We start from the raw sequence: 27,104 nt of genomic DNA on the forward strand, positions 1-27,104 counted from the left end.
AGAGCGAGGGGGGGGGGGGGGGGGTACAGTTTTGACGTGAGGGAGCAGAGCAGGCAGTGCGTCTGAAAGGTGTGGCACGGGCCAGCGAGTCGCGATCCGTGGCTTTCACCATTTATTCTCATGGCGTACGTGCACGGATGCTTTGCTGAAATGAATCTCGGATGCCTACCTTAGCTTGAATTGCATCTGAGAATGACCGCAACGAAATGCGAAGCATCTGCTGGTGTGGTGCAAAAGGTCGTTGGAATACGACTCTGCCCTCCGTCTTCAAAATACTGGCTTTCAGCAGCAATATTTGTAAGCATCTAACAGGAGCGTTCATGTATGGTGTACGCGTGGTGTGCATCTCATCATGTCTATCGTTTTGTAGCCTCCAGAAAGGATGAGAATGAAGAAAAAACGATTACGACAAACGCAACAATAGACTGAAATGAAACTATCTAGCGGAGGAAAAGATATTTTTTTTTCCATGCATGCCCCTACAATGTCTACTCTAAAAAAACCAATTTTTGGTGCGACCTTTACTTCCCCGTCGTCATTGTGCCACACGGGAACTGCAGACGTCCGATCGTTTGTTACATCGCTCCAGCGGTAGACCGCAAAAATCGCAAACACCCCAACGTAGCCTCCCTCGCCTATGCCCATCGTCATTCTGCCAGGCGCGAGAATCAGCCGTCCGATCGACACCAGCGGCAGCCCGCAACAAAGGAACACCCCCCGCACTCGCAATCCCCGGCCACATCTACACCCATTCATGCTGCTGCCGGCCAAATCGCAACCCTAAGAACCGTCGGCGGCAAACACCCGTTGACACTGCTGCTGCCGGTCTGCCCCAAACACCGACCCGTTGACGTAGGGGAAGTCTGCACGCGGAAGCAAGGTGGGATCACCATACCCTAAGCATCTGACGCCGAGGACCAACGCTTGGACTATTGCCGTTCGATTTTGATTGGGCATGGTGAAAATTGGATTTTGCAGCGCCCCCGCGCCTCCACCTCCGCTGCAACACCGTCACGCCGCATCGCTGCTCCCCTTCGACGAGCAACCGCCGTCGGATCTCCATGTAGTGGTGAGGACCGCCTCCGGGCCCCTTTCTTTCTCTCCCCCGCCTTCTCGCATCAGCAATTGCTCGCCGGGGCAACGCCAGGCCGCCTCACCGTGGCGCGCTACCTTCCTGGCCTCGCGCGCCCTTACCGACGCCTCCATCGCACTCCCCGTCGCCCCCTCGCTCTCCCCGGCCTTTTTCCGAGCCGAACCGAGCCCCAGAGCACCAAATTCAGTGAACTCCGGCGAGCTCACCGCCACCCGCCGCCGTAAATCTCGTCGCCGGCCACCTAACGCTGCCGCCCGACTCCCTCAAGCCGCTCAGCACCGTTGGATCTAGATCCAACGGATCACATCCAACCTAACCTAAGTCAAACAAACCCCGTACCGGTCAACCCTAGCTAAGAGCCCTTCATCTTTATTGATATAAAACCGCAGTCCACATCCAGTGAAAAAATAATTCCAACTAGGTCCTTCCTTCTTATGTTTTTAACCCTGATCTTCATAAAAATGGAACCCTCTGTCCTATCTTCCATTTTCACGTGTTAAACCCTAAGTTTTTCTAAGTAATTATGTTTATGCCCTCAGTTTTATTACAAAATAATCCAAAAACTTAGTTTTCTTTGCATATTAGTCCCTGAACCCTAGAATGAGTGTATCTTCGCTGTTTTAAATCCGTTTTGGGCGATTCTCGCGTCTCTGTTCTAGGTGTTTGTTTTACGCTTTTAAAACTGTTTGATGTACTGTTTCTTATTTGTTTCTTGTTTTTCTTGTGTGATCGTGTAGACCTCGAACATTCGAGGAAGGCCAAGAGCAGCAGTTCGAGGAAGAGCTACAACAGTTTGTCGAATAAGGCAAGTGGCCCTCTCCCCCTGCATATTCTGCTTTGTTCCAATAATAGCTATCTGGTTGTAGTGATATCAATATATTTTCTTAAGTTTGATTGAACCAGCACTCTCGCTTCTTGATCACTGTGATATTGGTATCTGATTAAACAGCTTTTAAATTTGTTATTGGTGATCTTAGAATGCTAAGTTCATTTATGTTTCTCATGCGTTCGTATCTCCATGCAGACGTGATGGGTGCTTGTGTTCATTGACACAGGTTTGCTTGAGAATCGTCACCTTTTGAGACAGAACTAGAGCTACAGACCGGCGCAGGGTCCTGTCTAGCGCAAATATGAATACATCTGGTCGAGTGACCCTTGGGGACGTATCCAACACATGTGATTCAGGTGAGTTTTTATGTTGTTTTTTATTTCTCCATATTTACATCCTGTTTCTAATTACTTGCACGCTCAAATTTTCTACTAGGAAACTAACAGCCTTCCCACCAGACTCCGCAAGCCGATGACCCAAAAAAAAATTACCTGCAGATTGATTGATATATTCAGATGCATTTCCTTTTATACCGATCGCTTTAATCATTAAATCTTTGCGTCCACATTTAATAATGCTTTCATGTTGGTCTTTGTTTCTGAGCTTATGTTGTATGGGATGCTCCAGTGTATCTAATTTTGATGTGACATGTTCTTTCGCAGGAACATATGGTAGGCTTTTCTGTTATCAACTTTATGCGCCCATGAAATGGAACAAAATTTCCATTGATGTGCACTCTGAATACATATTTTTTGTATACTTGGTCAATATATAGTTTCTGACAATGATATGGATCAAACTAATAATGCACGTACAGGATGTATATCTTCAGGACCAAGTTCTTGGTAGAGATGTTCAAGTATGATGAGAACGAATCTAAAGACATCATTTTTGAAGATATACAGGATTTCTTAAGTGCGTTAGGATTCACGTGGGTTTCGAAGATATATACAGTAGTAGTGGTATCATCTGAAGCGTTCTTTTGAGGAACATGTTATTTGTAGCATAATTGCTATAATATTCAACTATACATTAGCTCTTCATAGATTCCTTTGGAGGTGAATCTTAATCTATCTCATTGTGTGCTTTGTTTTTTGATAAAAAAGGATGTATCATCTTTTGAAGTGTTGCTTTCATCGAAAAAATATCATCTTTTATTTAAAATGTGAGCAATATCGTGATAACTGTCATATCACAATGTTGTTGTAGTGTAGTTAGACCATTATTGGTAGAATGACGTTTTATCTGTAGCAACGCATGGGCATACACCTAGTAGCAACAATAAGCAATTGACATAGCAAAGTAGGCTTTTTTTTCCTTGCAATTTTGCCTCTCAATTCCCTGATTTCATCGCCTTGAGCTTCAACACTCAACTGCTCTGCGCTGCCAAGTGCTCTGAGCAACAGCAGCAGCTCATGCCTGAGTTGGTGGCCAGACTGTTAATTCGCTGAACCTTTGATAGGAGATCATTCGTTTCCTTCTACTTGTTTCTTGATAGAGTTACTGCAGTATATATTCCGAATCTTTCAGTCACAGATTACTCTCCGCAACTGAATGCGGTGCCGTCATCAGAGCAGAGTGCGTGGTTTCTGCATCAGCAACCGCTAGCTACCTCCCAATCAGAGTGGAGCCCCGCCGCCGCGTGCCGCGTGCCTTCGTCTTCCTCGTCTGCCTCCATACTCCAGCACACGCTTCACCTGACAGACCTTCGATCTTCACCGATGGCTCCTCCATGCTCCACAATCCGCTACCCTTTCAATATCAGATCCATCTGCGGAGGACAGGGGAGACATAGCGGGGCGATGGGTGAGGCCGTACTTTGTGCTCCCGATCGGCACGGAAGTTGCCGGCGGCGGAGGAGACGACGAGGGGGAGAGAGACGAATCAGGGGGCACATTGCAAATTTCTTATCCAAAACAGGGGGTTATGTGAAAATATTTGGATCGCGATTACTAATCACGATCCGAATTAGGGTGTCATTTGCAAATATTTGGATCGCGATTATTAATCGCGATCCAAATCAGGGGTGTATTTATAACTATCCGGATCTATTGGGGGGGCATTTATAAATATTCCGGCCGGCGACATGGCAGTCCGCGGAGGTCGCGCCGCCGCCGGCGATCGCTCTGTCAGGCTTCCCGCGCTCGCCACCGTCACATTCAGTCCCCAGCACTGCCTATGGCCTCGTGCGCGGACCGCTAATTACCCTAGCTTTTCCACGACGACTGCCGCCGCAGGCTTCCGCGCTCCGGCTGATGGAGCCGCCTTGTTCCTCTTCTCAGTTCCCCGCACGGGTGGTTCGCTTCGCTCGTCGTCGCTCCTCGACAACCAGCCGGCAGCGCATTCTACCTTCGGGTATCCATCCGTAGTCTCAACTTTGCTCAGATCCTCAGACATCTCCTTGATGCAATTGTGTCGTGCGTTTTAGTGAGCTCTGCACCGCACTGACATTGTTCACCTCGTAGAATGAATTCGAGTGTGTTACTTATTGTACCGACGAAAAATGCTTCTCAGCGTGCTGAACATGGTATGCTCTTTTTGCACTACATTCTCATGTTGATATTACCTACCTTCCATGATGGTGAATTGCAAATCTTCAGAGATGCAGGGCAACAAGCAGAGAGAACAATCAAGTGAGCATTCATTTTTCTTCACCTTTGGTGTGAATACCCAACTGCTCTATACTGCCAAGTGCCAATCATAGCTGAGGTCGCTGATTAGATCTTGAATCTATTATTTTTCAGGTTCCTCCTTCAGGATTCAGCACACTTTTCGTCGTCTTTTTCATTGTCCTTCACTCCTTGTCATACATACTACTTATTCCACAAGTTGCATCTAGGTGTAAACTGCTACAAAATTACACTGATACTGCCCTACAAGAACAATGGGTAGCAGCTTATGCCAAAGCTAGTAGCCAGTTGATTCGTGGAAGCACATGAGAGAGTAACAACCATAGCAAAGTTGCGACTAGGATAATAGGTCGGTTGCAATTTGATTAAGCGATACAACCTCCTATTTGTGCCATTCCTTATCTGTTTTTCCTGGGAAAATTGTGGGGTCTCTGTCTTCTGAATTTTACATTGCACTGCATTGAAGGTTCCAGTTAAATTCTGAAATTCCCATATGTTGCTTCTAAAAATGTTAGTCATATTACAAGTAGGCTTTAGCAGTTGACAGCTTGAATTAGCAAGTACAGTCCTACATGTTTGAACTCGCTGCCTCAGCACCTCATTGCCCTTTTTTAAGTTCAGTGTTCATCACTTGTGGCATCAAGTTTTACGGGTTTAAATCGGGCTTAAGCACCTGGAGGGCAAGAACTAAAAGAACACATCTAAGGTTGTATGGCTTCTGGCAGGTCCATAATGACAACGAAAGCCATGATCATTGCACAATCGGCATTTTGGCATGACAGTAATTCTGAAGACATCTTCACCGTCCAATGCTACTCCAGCCTTCTTTCTGGTTATCCAAGTCACCTTCTCGTCATTGCCTTTCTAGATCTTGCAGTTTATCCTCCAGAAGCTGCCTTGTACCCTGAAGCTAGGAACATGGGCATCATGATCTGAAGAGGTGGTAAATCTTGACAAACCATGTATTTCTGCTTCATCAGTGCTTTTTTGAAGTGAGCATTTCCTCAGTGCCCTGAACATGATATACTCTATCTTTCTTTCTTTCTTTCTTTCGCAGTCCATGCCTGATATATATGGCCTCTACTGCTTTCTTGATGCAGTATCTTGGATGTTCACAGATGCAGTGCAACAAACATGGAGAGCAATCAAGTATGATTTGTATTCCTCCCCTTACAGTGCAAGTACTGTAATGTTCTATACTGCCAAGTGCCAAACGCAATTACATACCTCAGATCACAGTTCCCATATCTAAGAATGTCCAACAACGCTTGCATGGACTGTGGATTTGGCTCACCGTTCCTGTTTCGGCATGCAGTCATGAGCCGGTGAGCAGTCGATTTCTGCATCAGCAAGCGCTACCTCGAAAGCTAACCCGCCGGTGCTGGCCATGGAAGACAACCCGCCAAGATGCGACTGTGCGAACCAAGAACCGATTCACCAAGCTGTTTGGCCTCTCCAGCGACTGCGCCTGCGGGATAGTTTGGCTCATGGAAGCAGCCCGCCAGCTCCCTTCCTCGTTAGCCTCCAGAGTCAGCACGCGGCTCAGCTAACAGAGCTCCTCGCCTTACCCATGGCTTGGCCGATGCTCGGGACTTGCGTGTCCTCTTTCCCTAGAAAATCTGCGGAGGAATGGAGATCCTGAGCGGAGCCACTAGTGGGGTGGGGGCTTGCGCTTCCGCCCCCGGATGGGAAGGTGGAGGCGGCTGCCGCCGTAAGCCAAAGGGCCGGAGGAGCCAACGAGGGAGAGTGGAAGACGAACCGGGGCCCGAAACCAGGGGTTTTCTGAAAATATTCGGATCGCGATTAATAGTCGCGATCCAAAATAGGGGGTTATATGAAAATAGTTAGGGGTACTTATGCAAATACTCGGATCGCGATTAATAGTCGCGATCCGAACCAGGGGTGCTTTTGAAAAATATTCCGCCCGGCAAACATCGGCCCCGGCGAGGTCGCGCGGTTGCCGGCGTCTTCCTCTATCCCCGCCGCCGAGCTTCATTTATTGCCCTTCGTCCGTCAAATTGACGCGCACATCAGTCCCTCAGGGCTCGCCACGCACAGGCTGCCCAAGGTCCTAGCTTTACCATTGCGCCCCGCCGCCGCCGCCGCAGGCTGCCGGCTGCCGCAGTCCGGGAGGAAGCAGAGTCGCGCTCGTCCGGGGGCCCACGAGACGGATCAAGCCTCCATGTCCCTCTAATCGTCCATCCCCCGGCTCGCGGTCTCTCCACTCGTCGTCGCGCCGCATCAGCCGGCCGCGCATTCAATCACCACCAGGTATCCATCCGTACCTTGAACTCCAGACATCTCCCTGATGCGACTGTGGGTGTGTTCGTTTTCGGGGGTCTAAAGTTTAGAGGGGTCACATTAAAAAAAATCTTATCATTTAGAAGTATTAAATAAAGTTTAATTATAAAACTAATTACAGAATCCCAGTGCTAATTCGCGAGACGAATCTAATGAGGTATATTAGTCCATAATTAGCGGATGCTTACTGTAGCATCACTGTAGCAAATTATGGATTAATTAGGCTCATTAAATTTATCTCGCGAATTAGCACCCAGCTGTGCAAAAAATTTTATAAACAGATTTTATTTAATATTTTTAAATAGCAAGATTCTTTTTGATGTGATAGGTCTAAATTTTAGAAGTTCTAGAGATTCTCTTTCGTCATGGTGACCTCTGCGACGCACTGCCACTATCCACCTCGTACAATCAAATGGACTGTGCTACCTGTTGTATCAATGGAAATGGCACTGTCACAATTCATATGCTCTCTTTGCAGAACATGTGTGATGTCTACTTACTAATTCTTTCTTGATGGAGGATTGCTGATCTTCAGAGATGCAATGTAACATGCATGAGCATTCGGCTACTCGACCGAGCATTTGTATTTGAGTATGTACACACTCAACTGCTCTGTTCTACCAGATATAGCTGATGTCGCCGATCAGATCTTAAATCTATTCTTTTTTTTTCTGATTCCTCTTTTAGGATTCAACACAATGCAAACAATGCATCACTTTGTCTTTTGCACTGTCCTTACTAATTACACAAGTTGCATGCATCTAGGTGTAAACCATTAGAAATTTTCAAGACAGTAGCCCCCTACAGGAACAATGAGTAGCAGCTCTTACCAGAGTTGGTACCCAGTTGATTCTTGGAAGCACATGAGAGAGTAAAAAACATTGCAAGTAGCAAGCAGGACATGGGATACAGCTGCCTGTTTCTGTCATTCCCTTTTTTCCCCTTTAGCTTTCTATTATTCTTTGCAAATTGTGGTAGCATCTTCGTTCTGAGTGTTAAAGAACACTAACGAACTTTCTCTAGAATTTACATCACAGGAATCCAGCATGCGTTGCAATGCAGGACTCCAGTTGAAATCTAAATTTCCGTCTTTTGCTTCAAAAATGTTAGGATATGTTACATGTTGGCTTCAGTCAGTCCACAGCTTCAATTAGCACGTTCAGTCTCTACCTATCTGAACTCACTGCCTCAGCACCTCATTAGACCGCCCTTCTTGAATTTTAGTGTCCATCACTTTCAGCTTCAAGTTTCATGGGTTCAAATAGGGCTTCAGCACCTGGAAGCTTGAAGGGATGAACTACGAAGAACACATTAAAAGTTTGTATGGCTTCTGGCAGATACGGTCCAAAATGACAACAAAAGCCATGATCATTGAGCGATCGACATTTGGCATGATGGTAAGGCTGAAGACATCTTCGCCAAGTGGGACCGTCTCCGACACAGCTCCGGCCTTCTTCCTGGTTATCCCAGCCACCTCCTCCCCGTTGCCTTTAAGGATCTTGCAGCTTCTCCTCCAGAAGCTACCCTGCACCCTGAAGCTAGGAGCTCGGGAGTCATGATCTGATAAGGTGGTGCATCCTGATATGTGCACCTCTGCTTCGTCATTGCTTTTTACAAGTGAGCATTTCCTCATGGAGAAGAGGTGTTGCCGCCTGGAGGAGCTCTTGTCACCGGCTTCTTCTGATGCTCTGTAACAGTTCCACTGATCGCGCATGCTGAGAATCTGGCGCAGCAAGAGGGGGCATTGTTAGTGTCATAATATTTGGTAGTTGAAAAGCTGTTCTGCTTTGTCAAAACTGCCGGGCAGAGAAAAACTAACCAGCGGAGATACTACTGATGCTGCGGTATGTTTATTTTATCTTGCTGCTATTGTCGTATCTTTATTGCAAATTACAGCTGTAAGCCTGTGACATGTATTACAAAGCGTGAAGAGGAAAACTATGGGCGAAAGGCGAAAGCCATACGAGAGAAAACAAAGCATTTTGTGTGCAAGCATTTGGACGATAGCAGTTGTGTTTTTGCAGTACAGGGTTTACAGGCTTTCTTGCAGTATGTGTATGATCTTGCAGGCAGTTGAATTTATTTTACGAGTACAAGGGAAATGAGTTGTTATTCACATTTGGGGAATCGCTTTTTGAGTAGTACTATAATGGGTGCTGCAGATTGAAGTTTCTGATCGCATTGCACGATATAAAGAAAACAACAACAGTAGATATCTTTGTCCACTGCACCTAACAAGAAAGGATATGCGTTGCTTATGGGAATTGGCAAAGATGAACTGGAGTAGTTAGTATTAATCTACAATAATGTCGATTTGAACTATCACTTATAACGCGCAAATAAATGCAAATTACTATGCAACAGATTAATGACCTGTGGGCGGAGTGCCGGAAGGGGAGCCCCTTGGCCGTCCATGAGCAGGATCTCGCCGGCGAAGAGCTTGCGGCGCCTTGAGTAGTTGTCGAGGCGGAAGGCGAGGGCGCCGGCGGCGTCGTAGACGGAGAAGCCATCGGTGCCCTGGAAGCCCATGCTGGACCTCTTCCACACCGTGTAGAGCGCCGGCTTTGGATCATCATCCGCGGCGTCGGGGCAGCTGTGGTGAATGGCGTCGGCGTCGGAAGGGTGTACCCTCTTGCCGGTGGCGATGTTGCTGGGGCTGGATCGCGGAGGCACCGGGTGGTGCGTCGTCGATCGTCTGCTTTGGTTGGGTTGCTGCAGCCTGCAGGCAGGTGGATGGAGATGGACATGGACAAGAACAAGAAAAGGGCTGCGGCGATCGCTGCGCGTGCTCCTCTTATTCAGGGCAGTGCAGGCCGACGGCCGACCTGTCCAAATGTCCGATAAATAATCCAACCGCATGCTGATGCTGGTCGGCTCGGCATCCCGTACCGCACTGCATGTACAACTACAAACTTTTTGGATCGGCATGTATCAGCTGGGAATGTGCAGTACGGTTTGTGAGTGGCGAGTGTGTGCAGCTGAGCTGATCGAGTGGAATCCCACCTGTATGCCGTTTCTGCGTGCCTACGTACGACGCCGAGGAAAATTAGAATTAGAAAAATGTACAATTTTAATTATTTGTAATCAACTGAAGCATAGCCCCAAGGGCGACTTGGGTGGAACTGCCGCCGCCGCCCCACAGCCCCCGCCCTCTCCGCTCCCTACCCCGCGTTTGCCGCCGGAGAGCTCCGCCCGAAGCCCGTGCAGATACGAGGAAGGCGACGCCGGGCAAGTTTTCCCTCTTTCCTTCCTCTCCCCCTCCTCTCCAGCCATCCCATCTTGCTCTTGAGCCATGGTGCCATTAGGGTACACCTGCGCTTCAATCCGTTCCCATCCTACCTGGATCCGATGACCCTGCTAGCCGGGATAGCAGATCCGTGGGCGGGGGCAGGCTTCATTTGCCGGATCGGAGCCGGCATTGTATGGAGCATCCGGTGGTGGTTAGGTCCCACCAGCCCGGATTCGGACCCTGCTGGTGGCGCAGGCGCTCCAATCCGGGCGGCTGCTACAGCGGTGGCGGGGCTCCTTCCGTCTCCCCCTCCCCGCGCGCTTGATGGCGGCGGGGGCCTGCTCTCTGCGAGGTCAGCGGTGGGGTGGCTGCGCGTGTCAACCGTGCGTGCTCAAGCGGCCATGGTGCCGGCGGGAGGGGTCGAGAGGCTAATGCCCTGATACTCCCTTCGCGCTATGAGAAGGTAGGTTGACAGATTTATTGCAGTGGTGATGATATGGAAGTGCATGAGCAATGGACGAAATCTTTACACTATAAAAAATAATTTTAGAGATGGGTAAAGATATATTTTAAATAAAAAAAATATTGCAGCCAACCAGCTACAAGTCCCTACGAAATATGCACACTTGCATAGATTTGCATCACTCAGGGTTTGAACCGTATATCTCAAGTCTCGTGCGTATCTTTCTCTCCGCTATACTACACAGTCAGTTGTGACTCTACAGGTGTATTTCTATTCTTTTATGTTAACTCTGAAATTGATTTATAAAGGAGGGTGTGAAAGGATTTCTAGAGGCGGATGATGCCAGCATCCGCCCTTAAAAATATTTTTTATTTTATTCCAAAAATTTATTTAAATCTTTACGCATAGTAAAATAAATAAAAAAGTGAAACTTCTGCACTATAATTATTGTGAACTATAGATAAAAAATATGCCATGTATATTTTAGTATATATAAAAGTTAAGATTGTGGAAATCTCATAGTATGATTTGAGTTGTATGAAATACTGTATAGTCATATAGTCATAGCTATTAGATAACTTATAATAATTTTTTAACTATTAAATGACCTTAAATGAAAAAGTTATCAACTGCAAAATTGTATTGTAGGTCCCGTCAATCTCTATAATTTTGGTATAAAATTTGACTTCATCCGAGATCATATGAAAAAAGTTATGATTTTTTTTGTGGGACTATTTGCAGGGGCGGATCACTCGCGTCCTAAAAATGCATTTCCAGGGGCGGGTGAATTGCTACAGTAGCCCAGCTCCGTTTGTAGGAACGAGTTATCTTTTGGACCGTCCCTAGGAAATAAACGGGACATCCTTATAAATCATTTTTGTAGTAGTGTTACCCGGCTATTTATGTTGGTGTCCGCAACAACGGCGCCATTGGACGTTGTTTCCCTCCCTTGAGGTATTTGTTATGATGCTTTCTGCAAGGTCAATGGTCTTCTAGTGAAAACTTTATTCCAGGTCATCGGATGGGCGACGACGGCGTCTTCGATGTCGTGTCCTTCTTGAAGGCGTCGCCTTGGAAGTCTTTTGGCTCGACATTCATTACCTAAAGCGCAGTCTGTTGTTTGAGAGATAGAAGACAAGTATTCCAAGTCCGACATCAAGTTTCTAAGGAGACGAAAGATAAAATAAACTGAAGATGCATAAAAACGACAACACAAGATTGACGCATGGATCAAGAGGAAGAATGAAACTTAGTCTTCTAATTTTTTTCTTTATCTTATAGTTTTTCTTCTTGTGTTTTTGAGCTCCTCATTGTTGAGGATAACCTTTGGTTACGTATATCCTCAATGTGGATATAGAAGGCCGGATTTTATACTTAATCTTAAAAAAAACTGAAGCACAGCAACACCAGTCAGTCATGTTGGTAGGCTGCACTGCACTCCAGTGCTCCACAACATATATATGTGGACACAACATGCTGTGCATGCATCCATCGATCTTAGGCGGTTTAGTTTAACTAGACAGCATCTCATTCCCTGAAGCACTCTCGTCTTAGCTTAGCTAGAGGAGAATTAATGACGTATAATTGCCCGTGCGGCTCTGAATAAGAGCTTCCATTTCCTTCATGTGGCTGGCCTGGTGAGCGCCAGCTGCTGCAGGGTGGTGAAACTAGTGCGCTAGCTGTGCGATGGATCGGCATCTAGGCATCTAGCTACTACACTAGTAGTTTCTTGTTGCGCAGGCATAGCTACGCGTGCAGATGCAGTCAACAAACAGCATCCTGACGACAGAGAACAATTGGGCCTGCAGTGGAGCGAAGCAACCTCGCATGGAGTTTTTTTAAAAAAGGGGATAAAAAAATTCGAAAAAGAGAGTCGGATGGGAGAAATTAGGAAAATGGGTACCTCCCGCCCTTTGAACGGGTGGAAAGGAACGTCCCGCCCACCCATCGGGCGGGAGGTCCGAAAAAAATTTCCAGGGGCCTCTTCGTGAATAAAAAAAGTTTCTTATTCGCGAAGAGGTCCCTGAAGGAGGCCTCCCGCCCGACCAGTGGGCAGGAGGCCTCCCGCCCGGCCAGCGGGCGGGAGGTCCTCTGGTTGTGATTTTTGTTATGATTTTTGTTATATTTTCTTAGAATTTATGTTTCACAATCTATTTGAAATTCAGACTTTTTTCAAATACAAGATTTATTCGGCATACTCTTATGTATGCATATAAAATTTTAATTCAATTTTACGAAGAAGATTACGGTATCTAAAACCCGTACGAAGATAGTTAAACGATAACGTTTTGCAACGTAGAATCCAAATATTCTGTCTTCAGTCAATGCGGCAAATATTACAAATACACATACAGGTGTGATACAATCTCAACGCGGCAAATATTACACATGAGCAAACAACGTTCGAATAAAATTGCAACTAAATGATGCCTGATGACGTACTAGCACTCGATCGGCGACGTCTCCCACTCCTTGATGCAACCGGAGGTCTTCCATCTGTAGCATCACCTGTAGGGCCAGTTTCAGCAGAACTGGGGCCAGCATCATTGTTTGGACAACGTTTATACGTGTGTCCAATCTGATTACATGCACTGCAGCGCTGTATCCAAATCGACGTGTGAACAGGACTTCGTCGCTTCCTCTTCTCTCTTCCTCTCCTCTCTTTCTCTTTTTTCTGATTTTTGCTGGATAAAATGGAATTTTCGGGGCAGGTTGGGGCTTATATAGGGACCTCCCGCCCGACCAAAGGGCGGGATGCCCCTCAGCACAACATCCTGCCCTTTGGTTGGGCGGGATGCTCTCGCAGGGACCTCTTCGCAAATAAGATATTTGCGAAGAGGCCCTCGGGGAACCTCCCGCCGGCTGGGTGGGCGGGAGGTCCCCGGCCCCACGCGTCAGCGGGCGGAAGGTGCCCATTTCTCAAAATATTCCTAACTGGCACCCTGTTTCGAATTTTAATTTTTTTTAATCCCTTTTTGAAAAAAAAACTCAACAGCATATGCACCTCACCAGCTCACCTGACGGACCAATTGCACACCGTAACAAACGGGCCCGCCTATTGCCCTATTCCATTGCCTGCTCTTCTTGCTCATGAAGGGATTCGTTATCGGTCAGCAATGGGACCCTCTCTTTTGGCAACTAAAACAGATGACCTTAATACAGAGAAGATTACTCTTCAAGTGTTACAATTTAACTATATTACTCTTTAACTGTTACAATTTAACTAAAACTGCAGGAGAAAATGGATAAACATTATTGCTGCCAACTAATGAGATGCAGCAGGTGCTTGGCTGCAAACGTGCACGAGGGAAAAGACGACATAGACCCGTGAGAGGTAAAATGCTGTTCTCCAAGTAATGCGCTGTGTGTTATTCTGTCAGGTCAATAAGAAATAAACATGCATGAATAATCGCAGCTTAAGCAAATCGGTGCATGATTAATCACCCTAGAAACAACACAAACACCAAAAGTGTATCAGCAACTGATGACAAGATTAGGTGAGATTCCTGTCTGATTACCCACTTCCACTCTAGCTTTATTTTCACACTCTGTTCCTCACCATTATCGTCCATAATAATCTATTGGTGGTAAGAGTTAATGGTGGGTTTGGTGTCCTTCTTGCTTATTATGAGTCCAACCAAGGATGGCCTGCATCAAGCGCGCGTGTTAATTTGCAAGTTGCTATTTAATTTAATTTAGATGATAATTTCTTACAACAAGTTGGATGTACTATTTATATATTACTGCTGCATGCTGCTTACATCACTCAATAATGTGCATGTTTTGTTGGTTCATGGATCAGCTGAGTAGTGTTATTTGGCCATCAAGTGTAGATTTTTAAGTGGTTTGGAAAAAAAAAACAAATTTAGTGTATGATGAAAAGGTGTCGAAAAACCAGCTCTTTGATATGTCATTTATATGCATGTGTGTTTTGGAGAAGATGAGCCAATTGCAGGCAGATATGCATACATCAGCAGGTCATATGAGTATTTGCTTGCTGACCAGGAGTCGTCTTACGTACTTGACGATGCCGGCAGCTCCTCATGTTCAGTCACCCCTGACGAATGCAACGTTGCATCTATGGTTTCGTTTGGCTCATTGGGCCAAGCTTTGTAAAGCTAATATTGGAGGCCGTGTCGGTACGGAGAAGCATAGCTGTATGCAGAACCTATTCGACTTTAAGTCTTTTATATATCCTATCTTATTAAGTTCTTGTTCCTTTTTCCAGGTGACCCAAGTTTTGCTCTTTTTGCCGACTTATTTTGTGCTATTCTCATTGCCATTAAACAAGATTTGTCGGGCACAACTTCTCATTGCCGACATATTGCATGATTTATGCAGTTATAAATACAGCCAACATGGAAAAACTATCTTAATAAAAAAATATAAAAAGACTGTTGGTGAGTACAAGACAAGTGATGAGTCGTAATATTCCCTGAACTTTGTCCTCCTTGATTCTTCTGATGTTTTTGGTAGAAAGTTCTCTCATGCACTGAATATGCTATGCTCTTTCGGAAATATGTGCCAAATGTCTTGTGAATCTTCTCTCTTTATGAGGTTTACAGAAGATCTTAACAGACAAATAGGCATGGATGGAATAAGAGTACTAGTTGTGTTTCGTCTTCAATGTGAACACTCAACTTTCTATGCAGCACCAAAGATAGCTTAAGCCACTGGTTAGCTGAAGCAGCAAACTTCTCTTTCAGGATGCAACAAGCATTGGTCACTTCCTCTTTTGCATCTCAAATGCCGCTTCTTGGTGAAAACCACTAGCATAATACTGCTCTGATATTACCATGATTGGTTATAACTGACAACTCACGCAGTTGACTCTCTGGTTGCATTGCTCATAGTGATGCTACATTCTCAGAAAACTAAATCATGAGTTCCTAAAAGTTGTATCTACATAAATTTGACAAGTTAGGTCTTAGTCAGTTGCAGCCGATTTACAGCTGCATTTCGCGAACTACATTTTCTATCCGTCCTTTTGTAAATCACTGTGCTCTCTTTGCTTCAGTGATCATGCATATATAGTAGTCAGAAAGGGCTTCATCACCAAGGGCTATGAGGAACAGATCATGGGTGTGAACGGCCTCCAGCAGATCCGATCCAGAACAACGATGAAAGCCATGATCATCGCGCAATCCACATTCGGCTGGATCATGAGGCTGAACACGTCGTCACCAAGCATCAAAGAACTCGCCGCGGCTTCAGCCTTCTTCCTCATTATCCTTGCCACCTCCTCGCCATCACTGTTGCGGATCTTGCAGCTTCTTCTCCTGAAGCAGCCCTCGACACAGAAGCTGGGACCGTGACTGGTACGGTCTAATGCCGTGCTACATCCTGTCATGGACACTTCGGCTATATGACCCTTTTGCAAAACCGAGCACTTTCTCATTGAGAAGAGTTGATGTGACCTTGTCCTCTCGCCTTGGCTTTCTTCTGATGCTTTATAGCAATTCCATTGGTCGTGCGTGCTGAAGATCTGGCCAAAACAAAAAAAAAAACTTTGTTAGCTTTTTCTGCTACTAGTCCTAGTGAATTTGCTGGCCAGTCAGAGACCAATGCAATATTTGAGTTCATCTGTTATACACTTGTAGCTGGGAGAAAATTAACTGCATCCAAAGAAAGAAATGAAAGCGAACACTTAATTTTGAATGTACTTCCACATTGTATTTAGTCAGACTGGAGACTAGTGAATGAGCTTTCAAGAAAGCAACCGAGTCTGGCAGGACACAACTTAACGAAGAGTACAGAGCTAGCATTTTGTCTGCTCCGAGAACATTTGGTATTTTGCTAGGTGCATTAATTTCTCTTAAGGAGTGAACTGACTGAATTTGCTGTAAAAAATTGTCGTCGTCATTTGGTCTGAATCGCCTGGTGAGCTATCAGATCTTTGCAGTCGTGGTACTAGGAGAATCAGACTATAAAAAAAATAGTACCCCGATTAGGCAAGAGTTATTCTAGGAATTAATTTTAACGAAAAATGTTAGAGAGATCAACAAACTCATTGAATAACCAGAATTATTGTTCCAGATGCATGAAATTCGCAAGTGATGATGGATGGATCACCCGCCGTACCTGTGGCCTGAGGGCAAGAAGAGGCGAGCCTTGGCCATCCATGAGCAGGAGCTCGCCGACGAAGATCTTGCGGCGGCGCGAGTAGTTGTCGACGCGGAAGGCAAGGGCGCCGGCGGTGTCGTAGACGCAGAAGCCGTCGGTGCCCGGGAAGCCCATGCTGGACCTCTTCCACACCGTGTACCGCAGCGCCGCCGCCGACGACGCCGCGCGGCCAGATGGATCTCCGCCGCTGCTGCGGTGGGGAAGGTGCAGAGGCCGCGTGGTCTCGGACTCGGAGGGGTGGATCCGGGTGGTCGTGATGCTGGAGCTGGACCGGTCGGGGAAGGCCGCCGTCATTGAAGAAGCAGCGACGTGCCAGTTCGCCGCAGTTGGAACTTTGTTTTTGGTAGGTTGTGTGGAGCGAGTGTGTAGCTGCGTGGCATCTCACCTTTATGACTGTGTTGTGTTGTTTGTGCATGAGCCAGGACCAAGATTCCCATGCCATACCTAGTACTATACAGGTTGTAGACTTAGCTAGGCCCATTATTAAGGAAGCTCCTAAGAATGGGAAGATAATTACTTATGGAATTAAATACTTACAAGGTGTACGTGAATGGCTAGCTAGCCAGGCAACCAAGACTACTCGACTCCCGGTTGATTCGTCCATCTCTTGCTTGATTGGTCTTGAGAAAAAAGCATGTCCTGACATAGAACAATTTGGATATATATAAAAACATTTCTCAGATTCTTGACTTGAATGGTTGATCTCATCGGTCGACAAAAAATGCCAATTCACACGAGCTTTCGCATTGTGACGTCTGACCGTACCCCCATCATTGTCTAATTAGTATGGTAATAAGCAGCCTAATGGTGGGTTTGGTTGGTGTTCCTATGAAGGAACGTGATGTATAATCTGCAAGTTGCAAATTTGATTAGCTGGTTAATGGGTTATGGTTGAGAATCATGAATGGTTGTGGCGTTCGGCTCCTGCCGCGCCGCAACCAACTGTTTCCGCTGCTATATTGTTGTCTGGGTGCAATTGCTTTTGATTTCCGGCGTCATCTATCGACTAAACTTGATAGCATACATATCCAAGCTTTGCTGACAGCAGTGGCGATTTGAGCCCTTTTTCTAATAAAATAACAAGTTAGGCCGCCGACTCTGACAGTACAATACTTGTCTTGCACAGAGTCAAAGTCAGACACAGCCAGCCGCCGAGTCTGACACTTAACGGCGCACAAACCAAATCCATAGTGGAAAGCCGTCTACAGAAATCTGAATGTCTGATGAAAGAAGGAATGCAGAAACTTTTTCTGCAGTAGCTAGTTACACCAACCATACCATATTCATCTTTCTGCAAATAGAATCCCTGAATTAATCCTCTCTATATATTGTTTTTTCAGATTAGTCAGAGCACAAAAAATTGAGGAAATCCCAGAGCTCAATCTCAGACCCAAATTGAGATTGGAGTCACCGAAAGAAGAAGAACACGAAATGAGTAATCAAAGCATACTACGTTTGCAGTTGCATCATCAAACCAAACCGTTACATTTGGATGCCGATGGAATTGATCCGCAATTCAGTTGTGCACTTCTGTGAGACGAGAAGATTAGTGAATGAGGAAGTCACGGAGAGCAACTAAGGATGGATGGATCAGGAGGGCTGTGTGCAGTTGCTGCTGCCGCCGCATCCGCAGGTTTGGGCCGTGAAGGCGCAGGTGCCGAAGGGCTTCCCCGGGAGGTTGCAGTCGATGGAGTAGCAGCAGCTCGTGTCCACGCAGCTGCTCGCGTTCGACGTCGAGCAGCACCGGCACCCCTCGCATACCTCGAACGGCTCGTACCCCACCGCCTCCGTCGTCGCCGCCGCCGGCAGCGCCACCGACCGCGACCGGTACACCACGCTCCGCACGGGGACGACGTACTCCTCCGACGACTGTCGTTTCTCCTCGCCCAAGTTGCTGGCTCCTGCCCACCAGGGGATGGATCACAAACTGAATCAAGAGCATGATCCGATGATAGCGAACATGCATGGAATCCATCGATCAATGGACGGCTAGCGACATATAGATGGCTAATTGTATTGATCTACCATACTACGTACCTTGAGCTTGCAGGGAGGTGATGAAGAGGAGGGAGAGGGAGAGGATGGTGAAGCCGGTGAGGGAGATGACACGACGGAGATGATGAGCCATGGTCTCTGGTTTTCGGTTTGGTGAGAATGGAATGAGGAGGAAGACACCAGTGCCTTGTCTCGCTTAAAACAAGGACTGAAAATGACTGGGCTTGTACGTGCAGAATACGGAGAGCAATATATACATGGACCATAGACTTTGCCCTGTTTCTGTTTGAATCCACTCAAATTGAGAAAAGGCTGATCAACTCGTAGTTTTTTTTTATTATAAGCTCATTGGTAAATGTTGGACCAAAAAGCTGGCCTGTGCTTAGATCTTTGTACGCCGCTCGCATCTCGATCACCAGGCAAAACATGGACATCATCAATCAAACCATAAAGATTTTATTATGTTACCAGAACATTCACCTTGCTACGTGTCAGCAATAATATAATGGCAATTGCATTGGCACCCGGCCGGCTGCTATCCGATAATCAAACGCCCAAAACCACCAAAGCTTTCGACGTCTGCAATTGCTTCATCATTCCATTTCATTTGGATGCACACCGTACCTACCATTTGATCACAAGTTATTTTCTTTTTTTTAAAAAAAAAGTATTTGATCAGAATTCAGAATAGGAGATGAGATGGCAACATAGCGGTAGAAAAGATGCATACATGCATCCATTCTTAAGCTCTTGCCATTTTCTTTGGAAATGACCGCCCACCAATTAAAAGCGCCATTCGGAGTAGAGCACTGATCGACTAGCTAGCTGTTGCAGCTACCAACATTATTTTCCAGCCATCCTATGAGTCAGATTAGATACATGAATGACTCAAATGGTGACACTTGTTCGGTTGCTGCGGTTCCATCTGCTTTTGTGTTTTCCGTGAACAAACTTTTGGATCAGATGATAGATATGCTCCCCCTTCACTGCCAACCCCGGGAAATAAAGCAAACACGCACTTTGTTTTCTAATGTAAGGATTAACATGTGGCCTTCTTCTCCACCTCACACGCGACACTATGTAATGCGAGTGATGATGGCGACGGTGACCATGGCTCGAGGGCACTAATAAGAGTTATTATGTGATTATGATAGCATATATGTATGTACTGACTGGAAATGATATTTTTACTGAGCAATTTTGATCTGGGTTCTCAAACCAGCTATTATTTTGCATATCACTATTGAGATGTTAGGCGGATCCTCATGCTGATTTTTTTTTGTTGCTGTTGCCACTCATACTCAGGGGCAGGCAATTATTAGCGTCCAGGGTGATGTGATGAGGTTTTCTTAGTCACTGAAGTAACAAAAAAAAAAGAAGATAAGGATCTATTATGACGTTTTAACCAAGCCAATCGATTACGACGTTTTAACCAAGCTCTGGTATAAATTTTCAGTACATTCAGACTACAGAGCACACTATCACAACATCACGCACAAGAGTTCAGAATGTGATTATGGTACTTACTTTATAGTGAGCGAAAATGACACCCAGAAGCAGAGCATTTTTGCTCTGAATTTTGAAGCCAGCTCCAAGCCTCCAATTACGCATGATCATATCAGACCACTCCGTGAAAGTTGAGCGTTAGGACGAGTCGGTAGCGATTATGGTCATTCTGAAGGTTATTTTATCAGCAAAACTGTCAGATGCAGATGATTATTAGTGTCCGGCCGGGATCATCATGTGATGGAGCAGATTATCATAGTGCCTTTACAGTCAGAATTCAGAAACCTGCGTTGTGGACGGCAGACACTAGTCGGGTCATCGAGACAGATCATCGCCTGAGCAGGAAGCCAAGCTGCAGGAGACCAAAACAGCAGCAATGTCAGACCATCTTACGCAATCGCAAAGCGCGTCGTCATTGGAGTGGAATTTCAGACGACAAAGCTAGCACGACTCAAGGCAAGGGCATCGTTCATCAAGGATATCTGGAGATGGAAGAGAAAACTCGTGGTCCTTAATGTCGCCGTGATGCCAAGAATCCGCTAACTGGTGACCGGGGCCTGGGATTTTGGATGCACGGCTCCGCTGGGGCTCGCCGCGCCGGCGAGCCGGCGATGTCGGAGCAATCCTTGGTTTGGTGCGTATGGCCGCAGCGGAACGACGACGAGCGAGCGCTCCTTCAGCCGCGGCCAGGGCCAAATCCACAATGGCTGGGCAAGTCCAATCGTAGCCGCACTCTTTAGATCCAACGGTTGGAATAACCCCAGCCTGGACGGTAAATGAAATACCGTCCATCCCCGGTCGGCACTTCATTTGCCGTCCACCCGGCCTGGACGCCGGCGTCGTCCGCCTCCTCAGCGCCGCCCTTCCCAGCGCCGCTCGTCCCCACATCGCGTGTTACGCGGCGATCACCGACCTTCGGAGGTGTCCTTCCTCGTGGCCTGCGCATTGGCTGCAAGCACTGACGGTGACGGAACGTGCCCTCGCCATGCCTCTGAGCCTCACCTTCGTGCATGCGCCTCCCTCCGTTTTAATGTTCGTCGCTGCGGCGACCGCCACGCACTCTCCGCGGTCGTCCTTGGCGGCCTCGTCGACGCCTTCCTTGGCGGCTCGGCGCCTCCCGTCCCCGCATTGCCCTGGGCGGCGACCGCCAACTCCCCAAAGGATAAGGAAGCGTCGTCCTTCCTCGTGGCCAAGCCATGCCTCTGAGCCGCGCCTTCGCACCTCTGCGCCGCGCCGTTTTCATGTTCTTCGCCGCCGGTTGCGACCGCCACGCCACCGCGGTATGGGGTTCACCTTCGCACCTCCGGCCGCGTCAAAGAACTTTTCGTCATCCTGTTGCCGTTGCCGTCCAAGGTCAGAGGCGCATGCCGGTGGTGACCGCGCCAGTTGCCTCCTGCACTGACATCAGGTGCACACGCAGTGTTCAAACAATGCAAACTGCTGTCAACAGTGACAAAGCTAGAGAAAAATGGAGGGGGTGCAATAATGAAGAAGAGATAATTTTTTTTGGCAAAATGAAGAAGTCCACTAATAATATTGAATAAGTTGGTGTAGCATGAACAAAATAATGTTAATATAGGCAAAACGCATCAATTTGACTTCAAGTGTTCAACATCATCGATGATTCAACAGTCTAAAAGAGAAAATAGATGATTCATAAATCAATTTAATAGCATTTTTTCAAGGAGCAAGAATGTTACGAATTAAAAACAATCCATTACCTTTAATCTTCATCATCAAATCTACGACCTTGCATTTTCATGAAGCAACGAATGACAGCCTCGTTGGTAACTTTCAGCATCTCTTCTTTCTCCACGTAGCAAATAAGGCTATTGCTTATGTATTTATCACAAATGCGATTGCGCAAATATATTTTCACAATCTTCATAGCTGAGAAACACCTCTCAAGTGTAGCAGTAGCAACAGGTAACACTAGTACGAGCTTTAAAAGTTGATAAACCATGGGATAACGATCATATTTTCTAGTCTCCACCATTTTTTGGGAAAGCTTAGATTGAAGAACCTATCATCATCTCTCACATCAGATATGTAGAGTCCAAGCTCATGGCTAAGGTTCCTCAAACCCCAAGAATCAAAATCATTTGGATAAAGCTTTGCTAAGCTCACCAATTTTTCCATATCAAAATCATAAAATAAGTCTCTTGAACTAAAACCGGCTGAGCAAAGAAGGAGTTCAGAGCTTGTCTCATTGAAACAGCTATCAAGCTCTTAAAGTACCCAATCAATAATATTATTAAAATAATCTACTTGATAGTAATGGTTGTTTGTAATTCCAGATTTATACCTCCACCACGGAAAGCAACATCAGTGTGTTGATTAAGGTCATCACACTTCTTCATTGCTAGGTAGTGCGAGCCACCAACATCACGCCAACACGGTCTCACAGCTTTTATTTTTTATGGAAGCCATTCCAACCATTTTTAACAAAAGAATCATACCCAGCATCTTTCTTTTCTCTAAAAAAAATAAAAGCAATATGCTCTGTCTTTGGACTAACTGTATTCAAACCAGCCTCCAAACTCATTGGACTATTCTGGGACAAACCTCCTCCAATCTCTATCGCACGAAAACAAAATGTGCAAGGTTGGCAAGGCCCATTCTCCAAGTACTTTCTTCTCACCCTCCTTTTAAGATTAGGATGGTAACCATCAATTTATTTCCTTAATCCTGGATCATATTTAATCTTCTCTTCCCAGTTGATATCATCCAAACATAAACATGAATTCCTAGCATTATTGTTGCCACTATCCGGCTCTGGCGCTTTTCTCTTGAAAAATCGTTCCATCAATTAACCTGCGTCAGTACATAATTAAAAGAGATATAAATATAATATAAATATGTACTGAATTTATTGTTTCCTAGTTGCTTAGTTTAAGAAATTAAAAGAGGAAATTTCATACTTCATAGGCAAACGGATCGGATGATATGACAATACATCTTAATTGATAAACAAATAGATAAATTGAACAAGGCAACAAGCGTTTTTACTTGGTAGGCAAACCGGCAAAGCGTTTGTACATTGATGCTTGCCTGCTTGGATTGCTTGCTGGCTTGTGCTGCAAAACTGCGTGATATGCCGGCCGCCGACCAGTGAATCGCACAGGCAGGCGATGGGAGGGCTCGCAGCAGCCAACGATGCGACGACGAGTGAGGGACTGAGCGAGGGCAGACGGCCGGACTGTGGCTGAGACAAGAAAATTGCGATTACAGGACTCCAAACAATACGACTTTTTCAGAACAGGTTCGAGTCAAATAGCAATTATTCGAAGCATTTCTTTTTCCACTTCGCAGTTTTGCTATTTGTAATGTTGACATTGTAGAATTGGGACTCCAAACATATGTGCCCTTTGATTATACTACCATTTGGTATATTTTTCCTCTTTTCTTTTTTCTTTTCAGGTATTTGGCAGGCTGAAATGACCTTCTTGCCCCTTTGTGTTGCATGGACCTGTAGATGCATCGTCTTCTCGTTTTTACACCGATCCATCACCGGCCGCCGGCTCCCGCGCCCCACCGCCGCCGCCGCCGCCGCGCCAAGCCATGGCCGCGCCCGGCGCAGGCCTGGCCGCGCCCGCCATGGCCGAGGGCGGCGGCGCCCTGGACGCGCCCGGCCTGGCCGCACCGTTCGCGAGGTGGACAGCTCCACCGCCCTGGAGTACGACCGCCCTAGAATGCGACAGGTCCACTGCTGGTCGCATCGCCGTGGGCGCCGAGCGTATCCCCTCCGGTGGCCTTCTCCAGGGGTCCGGAGGTACCCACGTCTCTCTGCTTTTTCTCACCATTGATTGATGTTACAGCTGCTTGCATATATGTTGCTAGTTCATTGCTTTATGTCACATATATAGCAGGAGTTGATTGGAATAGCTTACATATAGTGGAGACACATGATGAGAAAGGTCGAATTGCACTTATAAGTGAAAATTAGATGTATGAACTTTTAGGCTTGAGAGAAGAGGAGACAACTAATGTACCTATAGAGTGAGGTGGTGATTGATTATGATGGTGCTGCCATTCCTACTAGTGATGTCGTACCAAGTGAGGTTCTGATTTCATATGATAAGAACAACCCACCAATGGTTGTTGGTACACTCTACCCAACAATGGAGGAGTTCAAGATGGCAGTGCGACAGTATGCCATCAATAAGGAGTTTGATTTAGAAACAGAGAAGTCACATACGAAGATATATAGGTGTCTTTGCAAGTCAAGTGATGATTGCCTTTGGAAAATAAATGGCAGCAAACATAAAGGGCAATAAAGGGCAAAGCACTGTAGAGGTGACTAATTTGATTTGTTTTTGATTAATTCTCTTTTTTTGCAAAATTAATATGGTTCTTATTATTTGTGTGCTTTGCAAGTAACAGTTTTGGTTGATCGTCATACATATGTTTCTACCATGAGGGTCAAAATTACAATTCCATGCATCCCAAAAGTGGGTAGCTAGCAAGGCTGTGGATATCCTTAGAGATAATCCAAAAATTGGGGCTAAGGAATTGCAGAGCAAGTTGCAGAGTCAACAAAAGGTCACAATTCCCTAGGAATTGCAGGACAAGTTGTGCAGAGTCAACACAAGGGCAAAGAGAAAGCTCTTGCCAAGGTTTATGATAAATGAGAAGAGAGTTTTGAGTTGTTGTTCAGGTGGAAGGCCGAGTTACTTAAGAGATGCCCTGGGAGTGTTGTGGAGATTGAGGTACTTGAAGATGGTGGTGAAGTGTATTTCCATTGTTTTTTTTTTTGCGCCCTTAAACCATGCATTGATGGTTTCTTGGAAGGTTGTAGGCCTCATTTGAGCATAGATGCTACAACACTTAATGGAAGATGGAATGACAAGTTAGCCGCAGCTGTAGGAGTGGATAGTCACAATTGGATGTATCCAGTTGCTTATAACTTCATATCTTCTGAAACACAAGACAACTGGACTTGGTTCATGCAACAATTAAAGAAGGTAATAGGTGATCCTCCACTCCTTGCTATTTGTTCAGATGCTTGCAAAGGGTTAGAGAATCCAGTGAAGAATATTTTTTTCAAATGCAGAGCAAAGAGAATACTTTTATCATCTTATGAAAAAATTTGTGACAAGGTATAGAGGGTTCGGTCAGATATATCCTGCTGCAAGGGCTTACAGAGAAGATATATTCTATGACCATATGGCAATAATTATGACTCAATCACCAGAAGCAGTGAAGTGGTTACAAACCCATCATAAGCTACTATGGTACAGGTGTGGCTTCAATCCAGACATTAAATGTAACTACATCACTAGTAATATTGCAGAGTCATTCAATAACTGGATAAGAGACCATAAAGACTTACCTGTGGCCGACCTTGCTGGTAAGATTAGATAAATGATCATGCGATTATGGAACAAGAGAAGAGAACTTGCATACAGGCTACTTGAAGGCAGGATACTTCCGGTCATTATGCTTCAGCTGAAGGGCAAATACTAGAGGTTTGGGGCAATTGAGATTTGTACCATCTGCTAATTGGAGTGCAGAGGTCTGGGACCATAGCAGGAAAGTTGAGAGGCATATTGTGAAGTTAAATCAAAGGATCTTAAATCAAAGGACCTGTAATTGTCTTGAATGGCAGCACACTGGTAAGCCATGTCAACATGTATTGGCCTTTGTAAGTAGCCAAAGGGGATTTGACCTTGAACAATTTGTGCATGAGTACTACTCGGTTCAGGGTTGCTTATGCTAGAGAGATTGAGCCAATGACAGACAGAACACAATGGCCACATGTGGAACTACATTTATTGTTAGTGCACCTCTTGCTAAAGGAGAGGTCGGGAGACGAAGGAAATTAGGCTGAAAGGATTTATAGAGGGTGGCCACGAGAAGAAAGGTGCCAAAGATGGTGACGGTACAACCGAAGGTGGAGGAGCCAACGTAGGTGCCAATGCTATTGCTCCCACCAATGGGACAGAAAATGAAAAGAGAACCTATGACTTGCTTAAAGTGCGATGAATAGGGTCACATGCTTAAAGAGAACCAGTTCCAAGTGCTGACTCAACGGGACAGAAAAAGAGACAAGTATTGATTTCTTTCATCTATAATTTGAATACCACCGGACGTTATTTTAAATTAAATCTATTTTACTTGTAGGAAGCGGAAGCAACCTAGCAAGAATGTTACAAAAGCTGCACCAAAAGAGCTTAGCACACCAAAAAGATCAACTAGAGAAGAAATACTACGTGATAGTTCCAGAAGGATCACTAGAAGGTAAGAAATAATAATACATTTATCATATAATAAGTATTTGTATATATTTAATTGTCATGCCATATTTCTGTGCAGTGCACTTGCAAAATTATTAGAAGAGAGCAACTCTTAACAACCCATCGCCGCTAGTCCTGAGAGGACGCCTATTGCGGCTGCACCAAAAAAGATAACTCCAAAGAGAAGGTTTAATATTGGATGACTCCAAAAAGAAGGCTTAATATTGCCTATGATTTGTAATGGTTTTATTCGTGATGAAATGTAATTGATATGAGATGGAACTCGTTTAGAACAAAATTATTAAAAGTACGTTAAATGAACTTGTTTAAGCTAAATTCGTGAATTTTCGAGATAAACTCAGGAATATTATGCTTATAATCGTGTCCAGATTACTTTCTTGTGCTCATTTTAATGTCCAGAATTTTATTAAAGCAGCGTTCCATTCTTTTCGGCGGCATCCTTCATAAAAATGATCTGCACTTTTTTTTTCCAGCAGTCAGCGGCGGCGGACGGCTGCCAGCCAGCCTGCCTGCTCAGGCGGCAGTGGCAGCCAGCCAGCCAGCCTGCTCAGCGGCGGCGGACGGCAGCCAGCCTGCTCACCGCATCGGATATAGCGGAGGAATCCTTGGTTGGGCGCGCAGCGGAACGACGCCACGACGGCGAGGGCCAAATCCACAACGGGCTGGGCCTCCACAAAG

General features: G+C 45.8%; 4 protein-coding genes across 4 annotated transcripts; 1 reads left to right on the forward strand and 3 right to left on the reverse strand.

Annotated features, from left to right (window-relative positions):
• Positions 1 to 7,879: 7,879 nt before the first annotated feature.
• LOC112884284 (protein LURP-one-related 8-like) lies at positions 7,880 to 10,147 on the reverse strand. Its single transcript, XM_025949665.1, has 3 exons — positions 9,966 to 10,147; positions 9,227 to 9,572; positions 7,880 to 8,576 (listed from the first exon to the last, which is right to left on the reverse strand). Exons 1-3 carry the CDS (start codon positions 10,145 to 10,147, stop codon positions 8,151 to 8,153), a joined length of 954 nt encoding a protein of 317 aa, XP_025805450.1. The 3' UTR covers positions 7,880 to 8,150.
• A 5,151-nt stretch (positions 10,148 to 15,298) lies between these two features.
• LOC112887374 (protein LURP-one-related 5-like) lies at positions 15,299 to 17,564 on the reverse strand. Its single transcript, XM_025953521.1, has 3 exons — positions 17,206 to 17,564; positions 16,627 to 17,118; positions 15,299 to 16,030 (listed from the first exon to the last, which is right to left on the reverse strand). Exons 2-3 carry the CDS (start codon positions 16,960 to 16,962, stop codon positions 15,608 to 15,610), a joined length of 759 nt encoding a protein of 252 aa, XP_025809306.1. The 5' UTR covers positions 16,963 to 17,118; positions 17,206 to 17,564; the 3' UTR covers positions 15,299 to 15,607.
• A 411-nt stretch (positions 17,565 to 17,975) lies between these two features.
• LOC112887310 lies at positions 17,976 to 18,979 on the reverse strand. The gene is made up of 2 exons (XM_025953451.1): positions 18,706 to 18,979; positions 17,976 to 18,569 (listed from the first exon to the last, which is right to left on the reverse strand). Exons 1-2 carry the CDS (start codon positions 18,794 to 18,796, stop codon positions 18,259 to 18,261), a joined length of 402 nt encoding a protein of 133 aa, XP_025809236.1. The 5' UTR covers positions 18,797 to 18,979; the 3' UTR covers positions 17,976 to 18,258.
• Positions 18,980 to 23,658: 4,679 nt separating this feature from the next.
• On the forward strand, positions 23,659 to 26,621 carry LOC112887997. The gene is made up of 3 exons (XM_025954309.1): positions 23,659 to 23,941; positions 26,293 to 26,409; positions 26,485 to 26,621. Exons 1-3 carry the CDS (start codon positions 23,731 to 23,733, stop codon positions 26,502 to 26,504), a joined length of 348 nt encoding a protein of 115 aa, XP_025810094.1. The 5' UTR covers positions 23,659 to 23,730; the 3' UTR covers positions 26,505 to 26,621.
• Positions 26,622 to 27,104: the final 483 nt, after the last annotated feature.

Source organism: Panicum hallii, chromosome 3, assembly GCF_002211085.1.
Source record: "Panicum hallii strain FIL2 chromosome 3, PHallii_v3.1, whole genome shotgun sequence".
NCBI lineage: Eukaryota > Viridiplantae > Streptophyta > Magnoliopsida > Poales > Poaceae > Panicum > Panicum hallii.